The 19,174-nt window shown below is 55.9% G+C and overlaps 2 protein-coding genes across 7 annotated transcripts in view; both read right to left on the bottom strand.

Moving 5' to 3' along the window:
- Positions 1–856: 856 nt before the first annotated feature.
- On the bottom strand, positions 857–4,012 carry LOC124230413 (translation initiation factor IF-2-like). 3 transcript variants are annotated; one of them, XR_006886173.1, is made up of 5 exons: positions 3,204–4,009; positions 2,709–3,024; positions 2,393–2,617; positions 1,451–1,584; positions 857–1,256 (listed from the first exon to the last, which is right to left on the bottom strand). XR_006886173.1 is itself a non-coding variant. In XM_046646459.1 (5 exons), exons 1-4 carry the CDS (start codon positions 3,434–3,436, stop codon positions 1,555–1,557), a joined length of 603 nt encoding a protein of 200 aa, XP_046502415.1. In that variant the 5' UTR covers positions 3,437–4,012; the 3' UTR covers positions 857–1,256; positions 1,451–1,554. The 3 variants fall into 3 exon arrangements, 1 of the variants encoding a protein (XP_046502415.1); XM_046646459.1 differs by having other exon boundaries at positions 2,526–2,617; positions 3,272–4,012; XR_006886172.1 differs by having other exon boundaries at positions 2,709–3,998.
- Positions 4,013–5,606: 1,594 nt separating this feature from the next.
- The window catches only part of IL17REL (interleukin 17 receptor E like), a 31,196-nt gene continuing 17,628 nt past the window's right edge, over positions 5,607–19,174 (bottom strand). For 2 of the 4 annotated variants that reach the window (XM_046646769.1, XM_046646771.1), the window contains exons 3-15: positions 16,399–16,548; positions 16,096–16,205; positions 15,708–15,822; positions 15,401–15,445; positions 15,051–15,190; positions 14,767–14,838; positions 14,631–14,685; positions 13,925–14,088; positions 13,811–13,855; positions 13,461–13,518; positions 13,122–13,285; positions 12,868–12,948; positions 5,607–11,203 (exon numbers count right to left, since the gene is read on the bottom strand). In XM_046646769.1, coding sequence (XP_046502725.1) covers positions 11,084–11,203; positions 12,868–12,948; positions 13,122–13,285; positions 13,461–13,518; positions 13,811–13,855; positions 13,925–14,088; positions 14,631–14,685; positions 14,767–14,838; positions 15,051–15,190; positions 15,401–15,445; positions 15,708–15,822; positions 16,096–16,205; positions 16,399–16,548 — 1,319 coding nt within the window. In that variant the 3' untranslated portion in view covers positions 5,607–11,083. Of the gene's footprint in view, positions 11,204–12,554; positions 12,613–12,867; positions 12,949–13,121; positions 13,286–13,460; positions 13,519–13,810; positions 13,856–13,924; positions 14,089–14,630; positions 14,686–14,766; positions 14,839–15,050; positions 15,191–15,400; positions 15,446–15,707; positions 15,823–16,095; positions 16,206–16,398; positions 16,549–19,174 lie in introns of those variants that run through there. The other 2 variants (XM_046646770.1, XR_006886221.1) reach the window with 2 other exon arrangements.

Raw genomic sequence — 19,174 nt, 5'->3', positions numbered from 1 at the left:
GATAGCCCAGAAAGAGACCCACAAAAATCTCTGACAACTGTGCAAGTGCAACTCAGTGGAGAAAGAAAAGGGTTTTCAGTAAACAGTGCTGAAACAACTGGTCATCCACATTCAGAGAGATGAACCTTGACCTAGGCCTCCCACCTTGTGCAAAGACAAACCCAGAGAGAGTCCAGGTCTCGAGGTCAGACATGGACTATAAAACTTTCACAAGGAAAAGTAGGAGCAAATCTTCATGACATGGGGTTAATCAAAGAGTTTGTAGAAATGACACCAAAAGCATGACCCATAAAAGAAAAAAAATAGCTAAATTACATTTCATCAAAACTAAAAACTTTTACCCTTTTACAGCCAAAGACACTGTCAAGAGAATGATGGAGAAGAGACAGTTTGGGAGAAAGTACTTGCAAACCAAATATCTGAAAAGGACTTGTATGCAGAACATAAAAGAGCTCTCGAAACTCAGCACAAGAAAGACAACACAATTTACAAACAGCAAAGGTCTTGGACAGACCCTTCACCAGAGAGGATGTACAGATGGCAAACAAGCATATGAAAACGTGTTCAACACCGTTAGTTAGCCGCTAGGGAAATGCAAATTAGAACCTTGAGGAGATATCACCACGCTCATCAGAATGACTAAAAGAGGAAATACTGATAATACCAAGTGCTGACAAGGACGTGAAGCAACTGGAACCCTCACATGTTGAGGCTTGGAGTGCAACATGAGGCAGGCGCTCTGGAAACCGGTTTCTCAGTTTCCTATGACTGCAGCTACATGCTTATCCTAGGATGCCGCAACCCCACCCCTGGGCATTCAGCCTAGAGGAATGAAGATGTCTGTTCACACAAAGACTTGTAGTGAATACTGGCAGCAGCTTTATTTGTAAGAGCTGGAAACAACCCAAATATGTTTTCATGGATGAATGGGCAGACAGACTGTGGTCATCTACACCAGGAAACACTGGGGAGTTGCGGAAAGACACAAACTATTGATCACACAACCACCCAGACGAATCTCGAAGACATCGCGCTGAGTGAAAGAAGCTGGTCCCCAAGGTCGCACAGTCTGGTTCCATTTGTACGACATTCCAAAAGGTAGAGCTGTGGTGACGGAGGGCAGAGCGGTGGCTGCCGGGGCTCAGGCGGGGGGCTGTGCCTATAAAGCCCCAGCAGGAGGGAGTTTTTTGGGGCGATGGAAACATTTTGTATCCTGTTGTAGTGACGGATATCCTAACGTGTTAAAATTCATAAAGCTGTACACCAAAACAAAAAAGTCAACTTTACTGTATGATAATTAAAAATTAGATAAATAAAATACTTCAAAAAATATATTTCAGGCAGTTTTTGCGTTTGCCCGAGCTTTCTCTCTGGGGTGAGTTCCCCGCTCGCCTCCTCTGTGGTCTCCCGACTCCACCCGCGCACAGCCTTGCGCATGCACCCCGCTCACCTCCCAACCTGGTCCTGGTGGGTCAGGCTACGTGGGAACTGGGTAGGAGGCCACAGGGATCCCGAGGGAGAGGAGATCTCCAGGAGGGCCGGGTCTGAGGTCGGTCAGCAGCAAAAGACACTTGCACTGGGAACCTGGGGGCCCAAGACAAGGGAGGTGTCCTGAAAGAATTTCCCCCGAATAAAGGCCAAAGCAAGGAGTGGGAGGGGAGGGGAGCCGGAGGCCTTGAGCCCCTTCCCTGGCCCTGCCGGTGGAGGAGGCGCTAAGCTCCTCAACCCCTCCCTAACCTCCAGCCACAGGGCCGCTCTTCCCCACAGCAGACGCGGCCCCTTCCCCTCGCCCTCCAGGGCCTCTCTGCCAAGCCCGAGCCCCGTGCCCCGGGGCAGCTCCCTCCTCCGACTTCGAGGTCGCCGGGCCCGCCCCTGCAGCTGCTCCCCCTCACTACCGCACCTGGGTCCCCGCTGCCGACCGCCAAGGGGAACCGCGACCCTCCCCAGCCCGCCCACAGGGACCTGGGGGACAGGAGACCTCGAAATCGGGCGTGGGGGCAGAAGCGGGGTGTTGGGGGGGTAACCACGCGGTCGCCCCGCCCCCGGACCCGCCCAGTCCCGCCCCTTCCAGTTGGAACAGAGCCCCCTGCCCCAGACCCCCCTTGCTCCTGGGGCGCCGGGGCGGGTCGGAGCCACCGAGGAGGACGCTCTCCCAAGGCGCCGAGTGACGGTGGTTTCGCTGGAGAGACAGGTGCCCACCGCCCTGAGCACTCGGCTCGTTTGCCCCCAGCACCCCTTCCCCAAATGGCTGGGGCACACGCCCTCCCCAGTGGTCACTGCCTGGTCCCCGCCCGGCCAGCCGTGACCAGAACGCCCGGCGACGGTCTTGGGCCTCCCGCATCTCGCCATCCCGCGGCCGCCCACCCCACGTCCGGGTGACTCTTTCTCGCACCTCGCAGCCCGTTTTCCTTCCTCGCGCCTCCGGGAATGAGCGCCCTGCGCTCCCCGCACACCCACGCCCGGGCCCGGGGCCCGCCGCCTCATCGCGCCCCGGCTCCCCGGGGTCCCCACCGCACGGCGCGCACCGCTGCCCGACGCGCCCCACGGTCTGCTGCGTCCTGTCCTCGCGCTGTTCGTCGCGGTGCCCAAGGAGACCCAGACAGCAGCACGCTGAAATCTACACGATGGAGAGTTTTAGGGGAAAATCCAGTCGTCTCAAAGTAACAAGCAGAGATTCAAAACCAGCGTTGAAATAATCGCGGTCTTACGGAAGCTGAACGGGTCCAGGTTCCCTGCTCGACACGCGCTGCGCGCTTCCGCCGCCAGAGGGCAAGTGCGGGCGGCCGTGCGGCCCGGGCCGGAGGGGGTGCGGCCGCCCACGCCCGCGCGCCGCTGCCGGGGACCCCCGGCTCCCTGCCCCGCCTGCGATGGCGCCTGGCGGCCGGGGCTGGGGCCCTGGAGCCCGGCTTCTCCACGACGTCCCCAGGCGGAGGTGGCCCCAGGCCGAGCCCCGGCGCCCCGCTCACCGCAGAACCCGGTTCGCAGCGGCCGCCCACCGGCTTGTACACGTGTCATTCCTGCAAACTAGAAACCCCAACCCCAAAACCCTCTGATCGCGCATCACCTCCGAGGCACCACCATTTCTTTGTTCCTCCCCAGCTAACCCCGGAGGTGTCTGCGCGCCCTCCCTGTCCACTCCCTCCCCCGACCCTCTCGGGTCAGGCTTCTCCCCCAGAGCTCATCTCGTCAAGGCCCGTCCCCACCTCCGGCTGCTCATCCTTGGTGGCCCGGAACTTGGCCGTCCTCCCTCCCCGGTGGCCTCACCCAGCACCTCGGCGGGATGCCCACGGGGCCCACGCTGGGGTCTTGCCGCCGCGACAGCTCTTCTGGCCTCCTCACGAAAACGCAGCCGACCGTGCCCCGGACAGAATTCCTGGGCGCCCCACCCCAGGGCGCTCCCTGTTCCCTTCCCCATCGCGGGCGGCCTCAGGGCCATGCTCCCAGGTGCTCAGATCAAAGGCCGAGGTTATGCCCAGCTCCTATTCCTCTTCCGCTGCTAGCCTGCTCCACCGGGAGATCCCGTGGGCCCTGCCTCTGGAATATCTGCCCAACCCAAGCAGCCTCGCCACCTCCAGGCTGCCGCCGGCCTCTCGCTGGGCTATCGCAGCAGCGTCCACCCGCTCTCACCGCGTCCGCCCTCCACCCGCTCCCGTCCTCGCCGCAGACTTCTCCCTCGGCCTCACCTCACTGGGGCCAAAAGCCGACTTCTTCTCAATGGCTAGGAGGCCCCCTCCACCTCTCCGCTCTCTGTCCCTCTGCCGGACCCTCCACTCACGTGAATCCACGGTACCCACCTCGGGGCCTTTGCGCCGGCTCTTCCCTCTGGCCAGGACACCTTTCCTCTAGGTGTTATAAGAGTAAATGCAAATCCAAGATGGAGACGCCCCACCCTGCGTTTTCTTAGAGCATTTCCTTTAGAAAATTTGAAAATTCTTTCTGTCCCTTCGAGATGTATGTAAACCTTCTGAAAAGTTAAAATATCCCTTGCCAGTTTTACGACCCAGGAATGTTTTCATTCATAGTCTGGGATCCGTCTCTTTGAAATGTAAGCAGCAAGGAAGACGGCGCCCTCTCTCCTTGTCTTGGGAGTGTGACCTAGGGCCTGGCCGAGCTATAACTCCTGCTTGTCACAGAGATATGGGAATTTTAAAATTTTTCCTTTGAATAAAGAGAAATAGCCAACACAACGACCACCACAATTACGTAAATTTAGGATGAACTATAAATCATACATGGCGCTGTCAAGTCCTCTTCAAATTTTTTTTATTGTGGCAAAATATACGTAAGACAAAATTTTCCATTTTAACCATTTTTAAGTGTACAATTTGGTGACATTAAGCATATTCACAGTGCTGTGCAACCATCACACTATCTGCGTCCAGAACTTTTTTATCATCCCAAAGACTCTGTATCCATGAAGCAATAACTTCCTTTCCCTCACCCCTCAGGCCATGGGAACCTCTACTCTACTTCACATGGCTATCACTTTTCTTCTGGAAAGCTCCTACAAGTGGAATCATAGACCATGTGTCCTGTGGTAACTGGTTTATCTCACTTTACCTGCTGTTTTCAAGGTCTGTCCACACTATAACGTGTTAGTGCTTCTTTCCTTTTTATAGCTGGTTAATATTCCATTGTGTCTAAACCATATTCCGTTTATCTCTTGATGGACACTTGGGTGAGGGCCCACCTTCGTTCTTTTGCACGTGGATATCCAGTTTTCCCAGCACCATTTGCTCAAAACACTATTCTCCATTGAAATGGTATTTTCACCTTGTTGAAAGTCAATTGACCAAATATATGAGAGTTTATTTCTTGAGTCTCAGTCCTTTTCCATTGAGCTATATTTTTCTGCCAGAATCACACTCTCCTGATAACTGTAGCTTTGTAGTAAGTCTTGAAATCAGGAAGTGTGAGTCCAACTTTTTTTTTTTTCAAGATTATTTTGTCTATTCAGGTCCCTTGTAATTCCATATGAATTTTAGGATAGATTTTTCTATTTCTTCAAAAAATGTCGTTGGAGCTTTGATAGAGATTGCACTGAGTCTGTAAATCATTTTGGGGAATATTGACATCCTAACAACATTAAGGCTTCCAACCCATGAACACAGAGGTCTTTCCATTTATTTAGGTCTTCTTTAATTTCTTTCAGTCACATTTCAGAGTACAAGTCTTCCACCCCTTTGGTTAAATTTATTTCTAAGTATTTTATTCTTTTTGATGATCTTGCAAATGGAATTTTTTTCTTAATTTCCTTTTTGGATCGTTCATTGCTAGTGTATAGAGATGCAATTGACTTTTATGTGTTGGTTTTGTATCCTGCAATTTTGCTGAATTTGTTTTGATAGCTCTAAAAGTGTTTTCATGTGATTCTTTAGGGTTTTCTACAAATAAGATCACGTCATCTGCAAATAGAGATAATTCTCCTTTATTTCTATTTCTTGTCTAACAGCTCTGGCTAGCACTTGCAGTACCTTTTTTTCTTTCAGGAAGATTAGCCCTGAGCTAACATCTGCTGCCAATCCTCCTCTTTTTGCTGAGGAAGACTGGCCCTGAGCTAACATCCATGCCCATCTTCCCCCATTTTATATGTGGGATGCCTGCCACAGCATGGCGTGCCAAGCGGTGCCATGTCCACACCCGGGATCCGAACCAACGAACCCTGGGCCGCCCAAGTGGAATGTGCAGTACCCTTTTGAATGTTGAAAGTGGGCGTCCTTGTCTTGTTCCTGATCTTAAGAGTAAGGCTTTCAGTCCTTCACCACTGAGTATGATGTCAGTTGTGGGCTTGTCGTATATGGTCTTTATCAGGTTAGAGAAGTTCCTGTCTATTCCTGTTTTATTGAGCATTTTTATTTTGTCAAATGCTTTTTCTATATCAATTGAGATGACAATATGGTTTTTTCCTTCATTCTATAAATGTGTGTATTACACTGATGGACTTCTGCATGTTGAACTACCCTTGCATTCTTGGAATAAATCCCACTTGGTCATGGTGCATAATCCTTTTAATAAGCTTCTGAATTCAGCTTGCCAGTATTTTGTTGAGGATTTTTGCATCTATACTCATAAGTGATATTGAACGGTAGTTTTCTTCTGGTAGTGTCATTCTGGCTTTGGAATCAGGGTAATGCTGGCCTTGTAGAATGAATTAAGAAGTGTTTCCTTTTCTTCAACTTTTTTTCCCACAGGAAAAAAAGAATTTTACAGAAATCATCTCTGAAGAAGTCCAGACATTGGAACTGATAGACAAAGATGTTAAATCAACTGCCTTTAATATGTTCATTGAGCTAAAGGAAATCAGGAGAACAAAGTACAAACAAATAGAGACTAGCAATAAAGAAAAATTTTAGAAAGAAACCAAATAGAAAATCGGGAGCTGAAGAGTATGATAGCCAAAATGAAAAATTCACTAGAGAGGTTCTATAACATATTTGAGCAGGCAGAAGAAAAGATCAGCAAATTTGAAGATAAGGCCATTGAAATTACCCAGTTTGAGGAGCAGAAATAAAAAAGAATGAAGAAAAATTGAAAGGCTAGAGAGACCTATGGGACACCATCAAGAGTACTGGCATACACATCATATGAATCCTAGAAAGAGGGGAGAGAAGGGATATACAAATATTTGAATGAATAATGGCCCCAAACTTCCCGAATGTGATGAACTACATGAATCTATATATCCAAGAATCTCAACAAACTCCAAGTAGGATAAAGTTAAAGAGACCCACATCCAGACACGCTATAGCCAAACTGTCAAAAGCCAAGATTCGCAAGAGAGAAGTGACTGAGTTGTCACATACAAGAGCTCCTCAGTAAGATTTTCAGCAGATTTCCCATTAGAAGCCTTGGAGACCAGAAAGCAGTGGGATGACAGCTTTAAAGTCCTGAAAGAAAGAAAAAAACCTGTCAACCCAAAATTCTATATCCAGTAAAACTATCTTTCAAAAATGGAGAAAGTAAGATATTTCCAGCTAAATAAAAGTTTATGGAGCTCGTTACAAGTAGAGCTGCCCGATGAGAAATGCTAAAGAGAGTCCTTTAACCTAAAATGAAAGGACAACAGACAGTAACTCCAAGCCATATGAAGAAATAAAGAACACTGGTAAAGGTAACTATACAGGAAAATATGCAAGCCAGTACTATTGCAGTTTTGGTTTGTAACATCTCTTTCTGTTTCCTATATGATTTAAAAGGCAAATGCATGAAACAACAGTTCTAAATCTATGTTAACGGGCACACAGTATATAAAGACATATCTGTGACAATGGGGGAGAGATAGAAATGTATAGGAGCAGTGTTTGTATACCAGCGAAACTAAATTGGTATTATTCAAACTAGGTTGTTATAAGTTTAAGATTTTAATTGTAACTCCCAAGGAAACCATTAAGAAAATACTGAAAAAATATGCAGAAAAAGAAGGAAATCAAAATGGTACACTACAAAAAATCAACTAAATACCAAAAAAGGCAGTAATGGAGGAATTGAGGAACAAAAACTATATAAGAAATAGAGAAAACAAGAGACTAAATAGAAGTAAATCCTTTCTTTCTAGTGATCACTTTAAATGTAAATGGATTAAACTCTCCAATTAAAAGGCAGAGACAGGCAGAGTGCATTAAAAAACACGACCCATCTACATGCTGTGCACAAGAGACTCACTTTAGATACAAAGACACAAAGAGGTTGAAAGGATGGAATAGGACATTCTCTGCAAATGTAACCAGAGAGAGCTGGGAGATGCTATCCGCACACGAAACAGGCTCTGTGTCAAGTGCTCTTGAGGACAAGCTATCACTTCTCTTGAGATCACATGTGGAACGGGTTGCACCTGGCTTGTATGAAAGGGGGGGATTTCTGTCTTTGCCATCTCTTAATGCTTATTCAAAAATAAAACTGTTTCTTTTCGACCTTTGTGGAGAGGACTCACTGGGTTGGCAGGAATCTTTATTTTGAATTGTTTTTCCACTTGTGTCCACTAACTCCCACCTCCCTATCACATCTTGCATGGACCCACCCTGCCGTGCTGCCCCACAACCATCTCCTTCCCTTTCTCTGCTCCGCTTTTTCTTTCTGAATACATCCTAGATAGTTCACTCATTTTTTATGTTTCTGCCTCTGTCCTCTGCTTCGGGCAGGGATCTGCGTCTGTTTTGATCACTGAGGGAGTAGGTACACGGCAGGCACTACGTAAGCATTGGTGACTGGATGAATGAATGTCTAGCAGATGGCTCAAACTTACAAAATCCAAACCCAGCTCCCGCTGCCGCATCCCCATCTCAGCCAGCGGAGCTCCATCCTCCAGTCACGGAGGCCAAAACATCTGTTTTGCTCCGACCTGTGCAGGGTCACCCTGTGGCCCCTGCCTGCCACACCCCACCTCTCACCTTCAGATGCTGTTAGAACCAGACAGCTTGCCGCCCCTCGAGTCTGCAGTCTGTTCACAAGAGGCGGGGACCACCCTGCTCTACATGGCCCCCCAACTTCCTGTTTGCTTTCCCAGCCCCCTTCTTCCAGCCTGACACCGGCCCTGCTCGCCCCACACAATTTCTGTATTTGCCTGTCTGTCGCCTGTCTCCCCCATGCAGAGGTCAGCTCCAGGTGCCTGGCTTTAGGGCTGGGGATCCTGACCCCAGGAACCACTCAGTCACGAGCACACCCAGCCTCGGTCCCCAGCTGCAGGGGCAGGATCTTCGTCAGCGTTTGGTCCTGGTGCCAGGTCAGTGCGGCACCTGTGGGTGCTCAGCACCTGCTTGAGTGAATGAATGTGAACAAGGCACACAGTGTCAGTCAAACTTCGAACCCTGGCCTGGGCCACCTTGCCACCTCCCTTAGTCACTCCCCATCCTGGGCCCCAGTTCACCAGCACTTTTCTCCTGGGCAGGGGAGGCCTGAGATGGGGATGGGGTCTCTGGCTGGGGTGGGGGCAGTTACTGGCCAAGTGAGTGGGTCTGTTGTGGGACACAGGGTGTGGTCCCAGATCCTGAGTGGAGGTGGGATGGAGGTCGTCAAACCCGGGCACTGAGCACCACTTGGTGGCAGCAGACGTGGGTAGCTGGGCCCAAGCATGCCCCTCCTCACCCCATTGCCTACAGCCCTGAACACCCTCAGTCCTGGAAAGGAGGGAAGTCATTGCTTCTGTTGGGGCCTCAGTTTCCTGCATCTGTGGATGGCCAGGGCTGTGTTGAAGTCTTGAAGGAGCCTGCACGCGGTCAGCTCCTGTGACCACTTCCTGAAAATTGTCCCCGCTCTCCACCTCCAGTGGGCAAGATTCAGGGTGGCTCTGGGTCAGGGTGGGGTCTACACGCCTGGCCAGGCTGCCCCAGGATGGTACAGGCGTGGGAGCAGGAACTCCAGGTGGGCGACCCAACCAGAGCCCGGACTCTGGTCCCCCACCAGACCCTGTGCCTCGATGAAGAGGAGACACCAGGAGTGGACAGGGGCTTCCAGAGGACCTCATCCTGTCCCACACAATGAGGACACGTGGTGAGCCCAGAGCCGTAGCCTGCCCCACCACCCTGACCTGGGCAGGGGTGGGGGCGCCTGATGTCCAAGGGTGCGGCCTCCCTGCTCCAGCCCCACCTCGCTTTCCAGCCCCTGGCCTCGGTACCCAGAGTGCCCCTCATCAGCCTCTTTATGGGCACACAGGTGCAGGAAGAAAGGGGGAAAGGCTTCCAGAAAGGGGCGGGTGCCCCCCAGTCAATCATGGGGGGGGGGGGGCCCCCCCCTCAATAATGGGGGGGGGGGGCTTTGGGCTGAGCAGGAGGGGGTGGCCTCTGTGTGGACAGACACCCCCTCCTTCCCACACACACAGTAGGGGGGGCGTTGGGGTCCCAGATGTCCTTGGGTACAGCCTAGAGGGCTCCCACGTCAGGGGGAGGCAGGCTCCATCTGGTGTCTGTGGTTCCGCCCCCGTCCCTGGCGGCAGGCGCGACCTTGGCTCCATTTTAACACCTGGCCCCGAAATCCTCCCCACCACATGCCCGGAGGGGCTACCTTGCCCTGCAGACCCCCTCTCTGTCCTCAAGGGAAGAGGTGAGCCAGGTGGACAGGTGTTTACTGAGTGAGCAGGCGAGCTGGCTTTCCCACGCCCCCATCTGCCGGGGCAGGCGCCCACTGAGGGAGGGACCGGAGGCCCAGTGGCCTGTGGCCGGCTGAAGGAGGGACAGGTGACCCAGGGCTTGGAGGTAGGAGTGCATTTGCAGACAGGTAGAGAGATGCCCAGACTCTGGACGGGCAGCTGGGTGGTCTTTGTGAGCTGGCATGAGAGTTCTGTGAGGGCTGAGCTGGCGGGCTAACTTCTAGTGACCCCTGGCCTGGGGTCCAAAAGTCACACTGCAGGGTCAAGGGTCCCTCTGTGGTCCTTGAGCACAGATGGCACATGGTGGCCTTCAGTGAGTGTGACATGTCTGAGAATGGCATGTCCTGGCAGGTGGCCCTGGAGGCCAGTGGAAGTGGCCAGCTTTCACTGAACCGGCCAGGTTGGGGGCTGGGGCGTGGAAGGTGGCCTGACCTCTGGGGAGGTTGGGTCAGGGTGGGTGCTGCAGGTGGCAGGCAGCCCCGGGTTCTTAGCAGAGTCCTTGAAGGGACAGTGGAGAGAGAGCTGGGGGCCTTGTGAGGTGGGGTTTGGGTGAAAGCCTAGCCTGGGCAGCAGGAAGTGCCCAGCTTGTGGACCCCCACCAGCAAGGGGGTGTTCAAGCAGGAGCTGGAGACGGTCCTGAGACCCCTACAGAAAGGATGGGGTCACACCTGCACTCCAGAGGCCGGGGACAGCTCTCACACCCAGGGGGCAGGGCTAGGTGCTGGACCTCAGGGCTAGGGATGGTAGCTGTGACCATGGGCTGTCCAGAGGGAGCCTGGATCAAGCTGAGACAGGGCAGGTCAGGGTCTGGGCTGTCTGGGGCAGAGGGCATCCTGCCCAGCCATTCTGTTGGTCCCCACCCAGGGGGTTCAGGCAGGGGCTGCAGGCCCAGCCTGAGGGCTCCCGTGGAGCTGCACGCCTCTGGAGAACTGGAAGGTGCCTGGGCCCCACACCTGGGGCCAGGTGAGACCATTCCCACGCCATGAGGTGTGGCCTTTGCTGTTAGAGCTTGTGGTGCCCAGATGCGAGCTGGCCCCCTGCCGCACCCCAGCAGTCCAGCTCTGTTGCTTGCTTGTTCTTGACACAACACCCAGCCTCAGTCTGCTGTTCGCCGGCTGGCAGCTGGGGAGAGAAGGATGGAGGCTGGCTCAGTGGCCCAGTACTGACCTTGTCTGGGGACACACCTGTACCCAGCCCGGGACCATTGTGGGGCCAGAGGAAGGACAGGGAGCTGTTGACCCCAATGCAGGGCTCACTGGGCAGGCCCTTCCCTGGCCACCTGGTTCTGGAGAGCCAGTGCCCATGGCAGCAGGCACATGTCCTGTCTCCAGGGGCAGCCTGCCCAGACCACAAGAGGAGTATGTACACCCCCAAATGCCTCTCACTTAAGCAGGGCCCAGCCTCTCCTATAGCTCACAGGCCTGTCCCTGGGACCCTGGGACTTGCCCAGTGCGGCAGTGGGGCTTGGGCAGTGGCTGGTTACTGGGTGGTCACCTGGGTGGCAGGTAGTGGAGCTCCAGACACCAGGCCCCCAGGGATGACCTTCACCCCTTTGGCCTGTGAGCTGCTGGAGGTGACCTTTGCTGGGGAATGGGACCCAGACTTGGCTGCAAAGCTCCGCTGTGGGGTGAGGGGAGATGGAGGGTGCAGGTCTGCTGGACCCTCTGCAGGCCCTGGGGCATTTCTAGGGGAAGGGTAGGCTTGGGGCTGGCCTGGAGGTGCTGTGACCTAGCTGAGCTCCGAGGCGGTTCTGAGACCCTGGCACCCATCAGAGTGAAGGGCCATGAGAAGCCCTGGATGCTGCCCACCTCACCCCGCGGCCCCTCCTGCCTGGCTCCTGCAGTCCACCCTCCACCCAGCAGCCAGGAGAGCTTCTGCATTAGAAGGGAGGTCGCCTGCTCCCATTCACACCCCACTGGCCTCGGGGCTCCCAGGCAGAGGCCACCCTCCTGGTCCACACCCAGGCCCACACCCAGGCCCCCATGGTTAGTTCTGTCTCCTGCCAAGCCAAGGCCCCAGGAGTCTGGGCCTCAGTGGCTGGCAGGGTGACGGTGGATGGAATGACATCCCGAGTTCCTGGACAGTTAGAACCAGAGCCCTGGTCAGGGTGGTAGACACTCAGGGATCAGGAAACAGCACCACTGACACAGTGAGACCAGGGAAGGGTGCTGGGGAGGCCAGAGGGGCCAAGACCCCATGTCAGAGGTGGGACCAGGCCTCTGCCTCCTGTCTGGCCTGCCTCCACCTTGGCTTGGAGACCTGGCCTAACTCCGAGGCTGGTGGCCCCTCTGTACCCCACCTACCCCCAGTCTCCTGTGCAGTGCACACCACACCCACCCTGACAGTGGGAGACAGGGACACCAGGGGCCAGGCTCAGAGCAGAAGTTGGGGTCCAGCCCTTGGCCTCCTGCAGCCCCTGAGTGCCTGCCTGTCCCTGCACCCCTCCAGCCCGAGGCCCAACTCCAGCACTCACTGCACTGGAGGTCGCACAGCTGCTGGGGGGCAGAGAAGTGCACATCGGTCCTCCGGCCCTGCAGACGTGGGACAGCTTGGTCAGCACGGCCTGCAGCCCCTTCCTGCACCCTGCTGCAGCCCACAGAGGGACTGCCCAGTGAGACTGCTGTGCCAAGGGGGCCCCCGGAGCAGGCCAGGGCCCTAGGGCAGCTTCAGGGAGGTGGGAGCTCCCCTGGCGGCTGATGACGGGAAGGGGTGGGTGTAGAAGCTGAGGTCTGAGAGTGGAGTAGGTGGGTGGGGGCTGGGGTGCTGGGTGGGGCAGCACTACCCACCTGGATGCAGGTGTCAGGTGCACAGGCCTCGTCCCCAGGAATGTCCACGAAGGCAACTGCAGGGTCAGCTGTGAGGTTACCCTGGGTCGGGAGAGGGGTCTATCACAGGTGGAGCAGGAGGGGCAGACCAGACTATACCATGTCCCTCTTGGCACCATCCCCGCCAGGTGGCCTCCAGGGAGGTTAAGAGGACTGCAGAGAAGTGAGGGGTCAGCCCTCTCCCCAGGACGGCGCCCACCCCACCCGGTTCTCACAGAGGCTGGAGGGAGGGGGATGGCCGGGAGTGCTGGGCGGCAGGCAGGCGGCCACATCTTCCTTCCATGACACAGGTGCACCTGGAAGCGGGCGGGGCTGGGTGAGAAGAAGGTGATCCGGAGGTGGCTTGGAGAGGACGCTGGCTGGACGGCCATCTTCCAGGCTGCAGAGATGGAGGGGTGAGGCAAGCACCCCACCTGCCTCCCCTCCTCCCTCCCACTCACCCAGCACCCCGTTGTCCTGACTCCCTGACCGCAAAGAAAAGGGCGTTGTTTGTTGCATCCACACAGCAAAGGCACCGAACCAGTCCCCTGCCCGCTGACCCGTGGAGAGCTCACCTGGGAAGCGCTGCTGTTCAAAAGGGCACTTCACCCAGGAGCCCAGGCTGGTGGAGAACTGCAGAGAGGCCACGAGACATATGCATGTGGAGGCTGGGCAGGGGTGTTGGGGGCGGGGATAAGCTGCGCCTTGTTTGCTCCCTCTGAGGCTTCCCCACCCTGAGTCCTAGCTCTATCCACCTTCAGACCAGGAGGGGGTTAGAGGGGCCACTGGGAGGCTGGACCCCAGGGTCGGGCAAGGCATAGGGGTGTGTGACTACAGCCCCTGCCTCAATGCCCCTCTGTGTGCCTGCTCGCCCCCTACCCAAGCTCAGGTAGTACACATGGCAGCTGTGGCCCGGCCCACTCACCTTCAGGCAGAGCTGGGGCTGTGTGTCCACTAGTGGGTACTGCACCTGAGGGGGGCTCAAGTCAGGGCCCCGGCCATCCATGCCCACCCCCATCCCCCCTTGGCGGGCACTCACCCTACCATGTGCAGGCCGGCCCGAGTGCTCCAGCTCGTGGCAGTGGACCCCTGGCCCTGGGCGCCAGCACAGACTCACATGGCCACTCACAGGACAGGCGGGCTCCCAGCTCAGTGCCTGGCTCCCTGGGTCGTAGTGGATGGCATCCCACAGTGCCTCCGTGTCTGCAGGGACCCTCCCCCCAAGGCTCTAGTCAGCTGGGCCCTACCTCAGCTGCCAGTGGGCCACAGGACCCGACACCTGCTTGAGAGACCCTTGGGCCAGGTCCAGGGACTCAGGTGCAGTTCTCCCATGGGCGTCTGGGCCCTGGACCCAACCTGTGTGTGCGAGCATGTGCATGTGCAGTGTGTCTCTCTTGTACCCCTAAGAGAGCCCCGCTCAGCAAGACTTGGGTCTTCCAGGTGAGCCAGGCCATCACATGTGCATGCACGTACACCAGGCACACACACGCACACACTTGTGCACACGCAGGTCCATGCACAGGTTCTGCCACCTGGAGGGGTTTGCCCAGGACACACCCTTGGCCGCATGCTGTCCACAGCAGGCTCAAGAGCTGAGGCTGGGCCTGCCCCCAGGCCTCATCCCCCAGTGTCAGCCCTCCCAGACAGACTGGGTGGGAAGATCCTGTGGGCAACTCTGACCCGCGCATCTCCCACTCCTCTCCTCCCTGCCTCCTCCCCTTCCCTCAGCACCACAAGGCACTTGCCATCTTCAAAGGGGCAGGTCTGGGTCCGCACTGCGTCAGGGGTGGCAGACCAGCCCTGCAGGAGGGGCTGGGGTCAGCGCAGGGCCTGCCCATTCCTTTGTCCCCTCCCAGCAGTCGAGGCCACACCCTCACTGACCTCAAGGCACAGACATGGCAGCTCTTGGCTGTAGGGCAGAGAGATGGTCTGGGAGACGCTGTTCGCTGTCACCTGCAGCGAAGCGGAGGGTTTAGGGGCTGGGGCCCGGTGGGCGGGGCGTGGGGCCTGGTCTGGGGCTGACGGCCTGGGACGGGAGTGGGCGGGGCTAGGGGCGTGGTCGAGGCTGGTTTGGGCCGGGGGCGGGGCTGTGGGCGTCGCTCTGGGCGGGCGGGGCGTCTGGTGGGCGGGGCGTGGTTTGGGGCGCGGTTTAGGGTGGGGCTCACCTGCACCAGGGCGCCCGAATCCTCGCAGATGAACCACTTGAAGCAGAGTCGCACATAGTAGTCGGGACCCCCAGGGGCTTCCGGCACCTGCACCAGAACCACCTTACGGCTGCGGTCCACCCGGTAGGAGAGCTTCCTGGCTGCAGGAGGGCGGCAAGTGGGGGCCAAGGTGGGACTAGAGGTCACCGGACACAGGGTCATGGACACAGGGCTCCACCTGAGACTCTCCAGGTGGTGACCTCTGCTAGACCCAGGCATTTCCCACTAGAGGACCCTATCAAGATTTCCCAAGTGGAGGCAGAAGACCCCAGTGGGAGCAAGCCGAGGGTCTTCCCAGGTCTGGGCCTCACCAAAGCAGTCTGGCACGTTCCTCCTCATGTCCTCATCTCTGCAGTCTGCAAATGACAGAGACAATGGTGGACCTACCCTGCTCTACCCCCAGGGGCTATCCCCACAGCTGGGCCTCTGTCCATGTGGTTTCCAGAAGTTCCTCCTCTCCAGGGAGGCTGTGACCCTGAATTAAGCCAAATATGCTTGCTGGGAGCTGTCCAGTACGGGGCCCTGCCTCCTGCCCCCTGCCTTGGGCAAGTCCCACCCCAAGTCAGTCCTTAGAGGCTGGATGGCAGCTGTGCCCAGGATGGCTCCATGGGCTCCCACCTTCCACGTGGTACTGTTGGTCTAGCTGGACCCCGCAGAAGTGGGGGACAGTCCTCAGGGTGACGTAGAGGCTCTGGGCCACGCTCACCTCGAAGCAGTCAAAGTGCACCTGGAGCTGGGCAGGTACAGGTGTGAGCCGGGTGGACCTGGGGCCACTGCCCACCCACACCTGGACAGGCCAGCTCCACCTTGCACAGGTGGAACCCAGAGTCTGGGGGCAGAGCAGGAGGGGCACCCATTCCTTGGGGCTTGCATGGCAGAACCCCAGGCCAGGCTGTGAAGCAGGTGGCCAGGAGGTGAGGGCAGTGAGGAGCAGGCCGGGACAGCTTCTGCTGCCCTGCAAAGCCTGGGGCTGGACCAGCAGATCTGAGTCAGGCCCTGGCCTCACCTGCTGCCCCACCTGCAGCTGGCGGGAGGCCCTGGAGACCCGCACGATCTGACACTGGATCTCCTGGGTGTCGAGGGTCATGGAACAGGCCTCTAGGCCCCGCAGGCTCTCTGGGTGAAGGGAGGGGCCAGCAGGACTAGTCAGACCATGGTGATGAGATCCACCCCCCCACTTCCAAGTGCAGTTAGCAGGGTCCCCATCCTGCCCAGCCTCCCAGGTTGCTGTGGAGCCCCGAGCCCAGCGCCCCACTCCCTGGGTGTTACCACCATCACGGTCAGCCCGGCCCTCAAGGCCGCCTCTCACCATGCAGCGTGAGGGAGGCATGCACGCGCAGGAGCAGGGAGCAGCCGTCATGGGGGGCACACTTCATGGCAGTGGAGAGCGTCAGGGTCTCCAGGACCGACCTGGACATGGACGCGGGGGGTTGCCGGCAGAAGTTGCTGAAAATGTTCCCTGGGGAGAGGAAGGAGGGCAAGTGCCACAGGGTCCCCTGGCACGGGGTCAGGCTTTGTGGGAGGTCACGTGGGGGGGGGGTGGTTCTCTGGAGCTGCACAGTCTGGGGAAGGGTCCTCACTATCTTGCCCCAGTTCAGTCAGGGAACTAGCCCCCTGGTGAGTGGTGGGCCCACTGCTGAGCCACATTCAGAACTGTCTGCTGGGCGTCAAGAGTGGGGCCCAGGTCAGGGGAGCAGGCTGCACCTGAGTGTGGGCAGCTGCTGTCCCACCTGGCCAACAAAGGGGCAGGGGAGCCCCTCCTCTGGCAAGCCAGCAGCCCCATCACCCTCTTCAAAGATGAGCAACAGAAAAGGCACGCTGGGGGCCCCTGGGCATGACCCTGAGGTCATGGCAGCCCAGGGCTCTGTACAGGCAAGTGGCTGCACTGGCACAGGTGGGCCTTGGTCAGGGCCCGGGCCACTATGGCTGGACTAAGTGCCACGCAGGGCAGTTGGCCTGATGTCAGTGGAGCTGGGGTCTCACTTTCAGGCACTGGGGGCTGAGAGGTATTTGCTGTCTTCACTAGGCCAGGTGTGCAGGTAGAGACTTTCAGGCCAGTAAGAGTTGACCCCATGCGAGCCACTGAGCCCTGGGGAGCCCTGCGCCCCATGGAGCCAGCAGCCCAGCTTCCCTCCTGTGCTCAGGGCCATGGCTTGTCCCCAGGTGTGACAGATGGCATTCAGGCCTGGTGATACGTCAGGTGGAGGGAGTAACCCCAGGGGGACAATGCGCCCAGGAAGGGGAAGGTGCTTAGTGGGTGCTTCCGGGGGACCCAGAACTCCAGGGGCCCCCAGGCAAACCCTAGGGCTCTCTCGGGAGGTTGCTGTGGGGCTAAAACTCCAGGGAAGTGAAGGAAGGTGTCCGGCCTGCGGCCCTACCGCGTGTCAGGAGGAGAGGGACCACCCATAAGACCAGCGCAAGTGAAAGGAAGGAAAGCAGAGGAAGATGGCCAGACACCAAAGACACACCTCTTGGCAGAGAAGGTGAAGCAGAAACAAATGCTCCCCAGGGATCAAAGCCCCCAAGGGCCTTGAGAACTGAGGCGAGGCTGTGACTTGAGGGGCCCAGAGCAGTCGCCCCTCCCCAGGCCGGGGGTCTCATGCTGGCTCCCCTCGGGGACCTTTCTCCAGCCAAAACACAAAGAGGTGTGCAATCGAGAAGGCCTGCCTGGAAGGCAGGTTGCCGCAGAGCCAGCTCTGCATATGGAAGGAGAGGCAGTGGCCCTGCCCCTGAGGCACAGAGGTGCTGCTGCTGAGTCACTGGAGCCCACCACTCACAGAGCCCACACTAAACAGTTCAGAAACAGACTCAAAGGAGTAATGGGACTGCGAGGTCTGAATATGTTCATGGGAAAGAAATGCAACTCTGTGGATGCCACCCTGGCCAAGACGGAGGCATGAGGATCAGGTTTACCCTCTTGTCTGAAACAGCCTGGAAAACCAGACAAAATACGTGGAGCAATGGTTTCAAGACAGCGGATATGAAGAAACAAAGGGCAGTGATGCCTGAGAGACGGAGACAAGCAAGGTGAGCTCCGTGAAGACACCGCTGTCTGAGCGTTTCCGGGCAGCAGCAGAGGGAGGGGAAGCTCAGGCGGAGCCTGACACCATCCCCGAGTTGAGGAAATGGGACCGAGAGTGTGGGCAGAACAAAGTGGCCAGACTTTGCAGGACAGAGTATGAGAGAGGAAAGAACGATTCAGAAAGAACTGGAGAATATTCAGTCCGCTGGACATTCAGCAGAGCGTCGATCAGCACATGATGCGAGGGCACTACCAGAGGCAGGGGAGAGCCAGCCAAAAGCGTGTGAGGGAGCAGCATCCTGCAGTCACACGGGGTCAGGAACAGTCCCTGTTCCCAGCCAGACGAGAAACCTCATGATTCACAGGGCGCTGGGCACAGTGTATATGAAAGTCCTGCCTCAGTAGGAGAATAATTAACCTTTGACCGAGCACTGCTCTCAACTTGCCTAACTAATCTTAAAAGCAAGACCCAAAAAAGATTGAGCTATTTCCAAGTAACTTAACTGTATTCCAGAAAAGGCTCAAGAATATTCCTAGGAATAAGAAAATATATCCAGCACACAAGAGGGTAAATTCACAATGTCTACCATCCAATAAAAAATTACAAGTCATGAAAATAATCAGGAAAATACAACCCATAATGAGAAGAAAAATCAGTTAAACTGACAAAGATATTAAAATTAGTAGACAAGAACATTAAAATGATTATTAAAACTGTATTCCATATGTTCAAAAAGTTAATTATAGACATGGAAGATATAAAGAAAACCCCAAATCCAACCTCTAGAGATAAGAACTACAGTGTCTGAGATAAAGAATACATCAGATAGGATTAAGAGCAGATTAGACATTGAATAAAAAAAGATTGAGGAACTTGGCATAGCAATAGAAACTATCCAAAAGTAAATGGAAAGAGATGAGATGATGATGATGATGACGATGATGATGTGTTGATGATGATGTGTTGATGATGATGATGATGATGTGTTAATGATGATGATGATGATGATGATGTGTTGATGATGATGATGATGATGTTGATGATGATGATGTGCTGATGATG

This window comes from Equus quagga, chromosome 19 (assembly GCF_021613505.1).
Source record: "Equus quagga isolate Etosha38 chromosome 19, UCLA_HA_Equagga_1.0, whole genome shotgun sequence".
NCBI lineage: Eukaryota > Metazoa > Chordata > Mammalia > Perissodactyla > Equidae > Equus > Equus quagga.
Note: the sequence above shows the minus strand (reverse complement) of the source record. Positions and strands in the feature narration are given on the sequence as shown.